Source organism: Nicotiana tabacum, chromosome 6 (assembly GCF_000715075.1).
Source record: "Nicotiana tabacum cultivar K326 chromosome 6, ASM71507v2, whole genome shotgun sequence".
Classification (NCBI taxonomy): domain Eukaryota; kingdom Viridiplantae; phylum Streptophyta; class Magnoliopsida; order Solanales; family Solanaceae; genus Nicotiana; species Nicotiana tabacum.
The window spans coordinates 107295898-107304367 of record NC_134085.1 but is presented as its reverse complement, the minus strand read 5'-3'; the positions used below and the strand labels follow the sequence as shown (position 1 = coordinate 107304367).

At 33.5% G+C, this 8470-nt stretch overlaps 1 protein-coding gene across 1 annotated transcript; it reads right to left on the bottom strand.

Moving 5' to 3' along the window:
- Positions 1-1742: 1742 nt before the first annotated feature.
- LOC107788234 (uncharacterized) lies at positions 1743-7831 on the bottom strand. The gene is made up of 7 exons (XM_016609909.2): positions 7158-7831; positions 6951-7056; positions 5660-6622; positions 5356-5418; positions 5055-5275; positions 4417-4529; positions 1743-1962 (listed from the first exon to the last, which is right to left on the bottom strand). The coding sequence occupies exons 1-7, from the start codon at positions 7215-7217 to the stop codon at positions 1851-1853; spliced, it is 1638 nt and encodes a 545-aa protein (XP_016465395.1). The 5' UTR covers positions 7218-7831; the 3' UTR covers positions 1743-1850.
- Between the last annotated feature and the right edge of the window lie 639 nt (positions 7832-8470).

Sequence of the window (8470 nt, the reverse complement as noted above, 5' to 3'; positions counted from 1 at the left end):
GAATATCTCATAATTACAAATGAGAAAGGAATCAATTAATCCCAGATTATATGGGATTTACCATCATTACACCATCAGTTACAAATCAATTATGTAACATACAATAAATGCAATAAATGATTGTAACAGTCAGAACAAGGCAATCAATTACGAGATTGACTCAACCACAAGATTGACTCAACAGGTATGTGATTGACTCAACAGGCACGGGATTGATTCATCAGTTACGGAATTAACTCATCAGTTACGGAATTAACTCATCAGTTACGGAATTCTAACATTTACACAACTGATACAAGTCTTCCAAAAGTAACAGATGGATTGAGTAAATGCTCATAATGAACCCATAATTCAAGGGAGAATAGTTACTTAGATTTAGCCTATAAATAAACATGCTTTTACCATCATAAGGGGAATCTAATTTTCTTATCTACGATTCTATACATTGTAAATCATAGCATCTTACTCCCAAGTTAGCCATAGTTCGGCCCTTCAAGCTCTGTTCGGCTCACCATCCTATCAAGGATCATTCAATAAGAATTATTTCTTCTCTGCTTTATTTTTATTATATTATCTGTCATTGAATTTATTTTTTACTCCTCTATCAAGTTATTAACGAAAATTAGATCTTTTGGATTGAATCGGTTGCTTGTGGCCTGTCATCTAAAATTATTGCTTTGACCTTGAAAACTATTTTTTGGGTTAAACTCCACTATGCTCGGGGTCCGAGGAAGAGCCGGACCACAAGGGCCTAATATACGCAATCTTACCCTACATTTCTGCAAGATGATGTTTTTACGGCTCGAACCCGTGAGTCCGTGACCTCCCGCGATATCGCTCTATGGTTAAGATTTCAGATAATCTATCAACACAACTGATGTCAAGTAAAATTACAGCCAATTGGCTGTATTTTAGCAGAATGGTCACCCAAATAATCTTGCTGTGTATTTATCTGACACGATGGGATTTTCAAGTAAAGCTGCTTTATTGTAGAGGTTCTGACGTTTAATGTAACAGGCTTGAGCGAAATCAAAGAAATGAAGTATACAGTGCCCTCTTTATTTAATAAAAGGATCATGATACTCGTCCAAAATGCACTTGGGTCAAGGTGGGGTGAGTCAACGTAGGTTAAATAGCTGGTCATAACTCAACCTTCATAACTATTGATTATTTGAGGTGTGTAAATTTTACGCTGTTAGAGGCGTGCAGATAGAAGACAAGCAATACATAAAACCAATTTATGCATATAACTTCTTTTTATTATTTTGCACGTAGGGTTGGACTACTGAGCATAATAATGTTCCATATTTAGAGTGAAAGAGTTGAAACATAACATCGCCTTGGTTTTTTGGGTCTAAATTAAAATAATATCAGACATTAGGCGAGTCTCCTTAGAGATTGTCCACTATTCCTTCATTTGATAATTGTAGCAAGATACTCTGCTCACGTTTAATCTTTACTAGGATACCAATTTTAAGTGCTTAACTATGTTATCGAACCATTCACATTACATACTGATTTAGACATACCGTAATGTGCACAATGCACTAGTTAAAACTCCAATAAACTTGTATATTAACACAAAATCTGCATAATCCATCAATGTTGACATAAATATAGCAACTAGAATCCAAATATATAACAGAAATCAACTATAGTGTGAATATGGCCTTTGTTAAAGCAGATTCTGCTTGAAGGTTACCAAAGTGAACTATAAATAAGCTAAAAGCTAACAGCATAAATTACCACAACATTGCATATTGAATACTTAAAGTAGAAATGAATCGGGAGAGTCAAAAGTACAGTATAATTGACTCCAGTATTACACGAAGAAATTGAAAATAAAATTGTCAGCAACAAGGTAGGTTTTCCATTGAAGATAGAAAGTTGCATGTTGAATAAATGGAAGCAGCAGCTGCCCTGACTGCTAAATCCCTTTCTGAGCTCTCGGCTTTCTCTAATCTGAGTAGTGAATGTACAATGTGAATAACATAAGCTTCATCACGTGCATGATATGCAATGGACAGTCAAGGTTCGAGCGAAGAAAAAATGATAAACTTTATGCTAAGGAAATGCACAATGGAAAGAAAGATAGATTTGAGACAAGCATATGGATATGTTCAGGCCAATGAATATCTAACTTCATTTTGATGTTCTCGTAAGCATTGCCAACTGAAACACTTGTCAGCATAGCCTTAATAATTACAGGCATGTATAAAGCCTTCAGCAGTGTGCTCAAATATGGACGGTTTAAGTTCTACTTGTTACATTAAGTTTTTCTTTCTCCTCAATTTCAGTCGTGCAAAATGTTTCGAACTCCTTTTTTAAATTGTATCATGAAAATGGGGTTGATGTTGTTGGCTAAAAAAGGGAGAGAGAGGAGAGCCTTAGGGTATGCTCACTTCTGCGGTCTAAGAAAGGTTGCTTGCTTAGTCAAGATAGGTCTATCCCTTGATTGGTAAAGTACTCTTGTATGATCTCAACTCTAGATTGGATTTGATTTGGGCATGAGACTTTACCAGATATCCATACTATATTAAAAGCACGAAGGCCCTTATCGAAATATTGTTCGCTTTTTAAAAAAAAATCAATTTTATACTAAACAAAATACTCATGTAATTATTTTTCTAATATTTGACACTTCAAAACCGACTACTACTAAATTGTTGGTGTTAATGTTTTTCCTTATTTAAACTATGCAATATACCATATCTATAAATGAAATACCAGCAAATCAAAGTAGGAACCTTAGCGTGTACTTAAAACTCTTTTTAGGTTTAGGAGTTTTATTTTTGTTATAGAATTGTTGCCGAATAATTCTTCATAATTTTATTGTTTTAGTAAAAAAAAAAAAGGAAATAAAATTAATTGAAAGAAGAATAAATAGGAAGCAATTAGAAGTTTAGAACTCCTTATTCTTTAATTTGTTTTAAAAATAGTTCTCTTTGTGTGAATATTTCAAAACGTATTCACTATCCACTTTACAACACAAAATGATAAATCTTTAACTGAGTGATTTATGCAATTTCTAAAAAAATTAAGAACACTCAGATTAATTTATGCACAAAAATTCAAATGAAAAGATCTAATGATAGAGCATAAGTTAAAATGAATACATTGAAATTTACCAATAATCATTTGGTTACTAATTTTAAGTCCAAAACTATTGAAGTCTCCTATACATCCTAAACCAAACCTAGAAACATATTAGGACAAGTAAAAAATTATTTATAAATAAGTTTACAAAAGACAAGACTATATTTTGAAAATAATTAAAATTGTTGTAATAATAACTGTAGTATATTTTAAATTTTTTGTTGAACTTATACAAATTAAAGAACAAAATTAGATTAAAGAAGCATAGATAAGATACTGAAATTCATATATCAAAATTAATAGTAATAAATAATATGTATTTCTTTATGAGAAATTCAAGGATGAAATAGTAAAAAAAATAAAATGTATTATAAATAAGTTATCGTTTTTTTTTTCTTTTCTTGCTTTCAGTCCGACATATGATAGCCTCACTATTTTTTTTAAAGTTAAATTATTTATCCAAAAATATCAACTGTAGTCATTTTTAAACTTTATAATTTCAAGTTCAAAACTATTTAGGTCTCCTAACATCGTAAACCAAACCTATAAATATATTAGGACAAGTAAAAAAATTATCTATAAATAAGTTTATAAATGGCATGACTATATTTTGAAAATAATTTAATTATAGTCATAATAAAATATAATGTACTTTAAACTTTTTGTTGAACTTATACATATTAAGACAAATCCAATTAGATAAGTCAAGCATAGATAAGATACTGCAATTTATATATCGAAGTTAATAGTAATAATTTGTATGTATTTCTTTATAAGAACTTTAAAGATGGAATAGTAGAAAAAAAATATATTATAAATACGTTGACATTTTTTGCTTTTCTTGCGTTCCGTCCAACAAATGACAATGCTTCGTTACATTTTTCTATATTAAGTTATTTATTGTAAAATATTAACTCACCCGTAATTTCTTTTAGACTTTACATTGTCATTATCAATTTCTTTGGGAGCTATAGGGTCAGTCTTTTCATTCCCAAATCTTTTGTGTTTTCTTTTTAGTACTAGGTCACTGAAATAATAATAATTTTCATAAGTAATTCTCACATAAGTCGTCATAAATTACAAAAAAGCATCTACAATGCGTGATTGACGTGATTTTTTGAATACGAGTAATACTTATGTGATTTCTTTTGAAAACTATATATATACTGGTATGGGTACACGCGCAAAGCGTGTACCATAAGACTAGTTAGTTTAAAATGTCAAAAGACTTGCAAGTTGAAAGCAAGGGCCACATGAACTCCCCCGCTTCAACCCCAAAAAGGACAGCACATATAAGGGTGCTTCTGTCTGAACACTTACCTGCAGTCATTTTGTAACATCCACATCTGATGCAAACTATATGGTACGCCATATTTCTGAAGACCATGTTCACATTGCAGCTGCATTTGCCTTACTTGGTTCAGCGAACTTTCCTAAAATTCAAGTGCAACAGACAGTCAATAAATATCTCATTGTGGACGATAGGAGAAAAGGAGAAATAAGGTAAAGAAGCGTGACACAATTAAAAGGAGACAAACATATACAGACAGGTGAGATATCTAGAGTATGCATATTTGCATTTTCTTCAATAAGCAAATCATCCTTATCCATATCATGATGAAACTGAGAAGATTTCCCAAACAAAATGTTTCGTTATACCTTCCACTATATTTAAATAGTGAATTTATACTTGGCTAAAAAATAGAATTACATAAACATGCTTATATTTAAACAAACTCGACGGGATATTGTATAACATGAAGCAACCATCATTGGTGCTCTAATTTAGTTTTTGTAAATTACATCAAGCATTGTAATTCAAACAGAATTTCCTCAGACTTAAACAGGCTTTCTGCAAAAGGCAAAGCACAGAATGAAGAGTTGCTTCTTTGAATGAACTTTCAACATTTATTTCTCAAACATTGTACAATTGATATTAAAGATTTTAGTAGACTCACCAGTTGCTTTTCTTCTTCAGAAAGAGCTCTATCCATCTGGTCAAACAATGCAGTCCATCTAGCACGATGTGCATGAGCAATAGAATTGTCAAAGTGACCAACAGAAGAATTTTGTGAACCGTAGGAACTGTTCTCTTGATTAGATGAGAATTCTTTGGACAATAAGCTAGGGAATTCTGTATGAATTACAGCCCGGACTCTCTTTTTACTACGCCGCAATGCTGCAAATATAGAATGGAGTGCGTTACAATTTTGATCCAAGCCAAATACCCTGCAAGTACCTTAGAGAACTTTTCTATACCTGCAAGACGTCCTTTTATGTCTTGATGAAGCAATTCCAACCATTGTGAAGCTACATTAGCAGCTGAATTACACAAGAAATTCTATATCAGCATGTTACTATTGGTAAAACAAGATTTATATGACAAATGGGCCATTACTTGAAGCTTTACCACTTGTACGCCTAGATTTCCAAGTGTCTGTTAATCACAAATGCTAAAGCCTCATCTCAGAAGTTTTCAGCAGCATATTTAACTCGTCATATTAAGCACATTGTGTATTCCAAGAGAAGAGAACAAAATAAGAGAAGGGAAACAAAAACAAACCTTTAACAGAAAGTGAAGTAACACTTGCTAAGTTTGCTGATTCCTCATTAGATAATGAGCTCGTATTATCTGAAGCAATGGTTGTGGTTGATGACAACTTCAGCGCAAGTGCATCATCCTCAGTGTCAATGTTATGGTTTGGATGATAAACCATCTTTCCAGTAACCCTGGTGTCAACCATGCATGAACCTCCATCTCCTCCTATAAACCCTGAGTTCAAAGAGATTGATTTATTCAGTGATGTCAGGTAACCACTTGTACACCTGCTTCCTGGCAGATCTTTATGAGCAAGGTTGCATTTACTTGCTCCCGGACCAATTATATTTTCCTGGTCTTTCTTTCTTTCACTAAGGTCTTTCGATCCACCCTTCATTTGGGCATTTTCATGCTTTTCGGACCTTACGAGGGCTTCTATAATGGAATGAACTTGCTTACTGTTTCTGACATGGTTTATGATCCCTGGGTTTAACCCGTTGAGCAGCCCACTAGGTGCAGCAATCTTTGCAAACCTGTTAACTCGTTCTTTCTTCGCAAGCTCCATCTTTTTCTTCATCCCATCATTTTTACTTTTCCTCCCCTGCAGCTTTGGCATTGGCGCACCTCCATGAGTATGTGAAAGAAAACCATTTTGTTTCATCTCATTCCAGAGTCTCATCGACTCATTCTCGTCCAATGGACCAACAGAACTTGCACACTCAAAATCGTCCTTTGATTTCAAGGACGAATTCTTACACGGATACAAGGGTTCATGATTAATAGAGCTAGAAACATCTTCTGCATTCAGATCCAAAGCAAACCCTTTTGACTTCATAGAGTCACCCTCGTGACCATTGTCTTTATTGCCCAGATAGGGCAGTTTGTCTGTCTCGTCAACAGGTGATGCATTGGCATTGCCAGAAGCAGCAATATTTGCATTCAGATCAAGCAATCTAAGTGCAGGGTCTGTACCCATTTCAGTTTTCTCTGGTGGAGCAAGATAAAATATTATGAAGTAACCTTCACAAGATTTGGATCTTTAAATTCAAGGAACACAAAGTTCAAATTTTGAACAAAACAGCAAAATATTTCTCAGAGATACAGAACTTAAAGGTCAGTAAACATAGACACTGCACTAGAAAATCATAAAGACTTCATCTTGACTAACCAATTCACTATATATTTGTCGAACTACAAATACAAATTGCTTAAAGTTTTCAACTTTCAGTTCCCACTATTAAATCCTTCAGAATATCAAGATTCCTATGTGCAAAATTCAAAAATTAAAGTTCCTAAATTTCAAAAAAGACTATACCTTCTCTACTCAGAACAGATTCAAGATCCCTCATTTTCACTCTTTTGTGACAAAGTTCTGATCTTTCTTCAACTTGAACGCGGCCCCTCTTCTCCCCTACCATGACCTGAAACATTTAAAGAAGAAGAAAACAAATTAACAAACACCCAATAAAGAAAGGCCAGAAATAAGTTAAGTATTAACATCCAATAGGGCAAAATCCCTAACCTTTGTCCCAGATCCAGTTACCCCAATAGACTGATCAGAAATTCCACATTCCTCTTCCATAATTCCCAATTTAATACCAAGATTTTGCCCCCTCAGGACACTTTTTAACGACTCCAGAAAAATTCAAATTCAAGACTGTAAATTGAATGCTTAAATTTGCAACGACGAGGGTATTACCAAATGATTTATTAGAAAAGGGTGGTGGTGGGGGGGGGGGGGGGTCTTGATATTTTGAAATTGGTTGAATTAGGGTTTCAAAAGAAGTGAGAGAAGTGGGTTTTAAGGGGTGGGGGAAATGACCAATTGGGTTTGGAGGGATGAGGATTTGAATTTGCAGAAGAGCGCGCCGTTAAGTAGCGTTACTTCACCGGTAAATCTACAGAATACATAAAGAGGAGGCACATGTAATTCTGTGAACAAATCAATTTTATACGTAGAATTTTTTGGTTTCTTTTCTTTTCGGGTTTCAAATTCAAATGAAGTGAGTGGTTGGAGGGACCAAATCCAGATGCGGAATATTGCGCGCTGGACAATAGGAGGGTAATTTAGTACTTTTATCCTCGTACAGGCTCGGTTTTGAATGCCAATTCATTTCCCATTTTTCAGTACTACTGAGTATAGTTTTCCCTTCTCTCTCTCTCTTTTTTTTTTTTTTTTTCATATCATGGTGTTCTGCTTTTTGTTCAACTCAAGTAATGGTCCTAATAGCCTGTTGGCTAAGCTTTTTTTGCCCCAAACTTATTTTTTTCTCAAAGTTAAGGTGTTTGGTCAAATTTTTAAAAGGAAAAAAGTATTTTTGAATAGAAGTAGAAGTAGTTTTTGAAAAGGAGAAAAGTAGTTTTTCCCCAAAAGTATTTTTTTGAAAAGCATTTTTGAAAAAAGATACTTAAAAGCATTTCGTAAAAGTTTGGCATTAATTATTGCTTAAAAGTATTTTCAAACTAATTAGCCAAATACAATCTGTTTCTCACCAAGAATATTTTTCGAAATAAACCGATTTTATATGCTCGACCAAACTAGCTATAAGTTAGGTTAGTGTTCATGGTAAAAGCTTACTTTTCGAACTTGCATTTGACAACCATGAACAATTAACATACTTTTTAGCACTAAATCTTTTTTTTTTTCTTGTTCTTTTATTAAAATCCTTTTTTTTCTGTTTCCTAATTCTCAATCATTTTTCATTTTAATGGCCAGAACTTGTTAAATGCTGGCTGACCCTCCCGATCTCTATTTTTATCACGACTTGCCGTGTACGATGAGATCTTTATTTTTCGGTGAACTAAGTTTTTGATGGGTTTTATATAATACTTGTT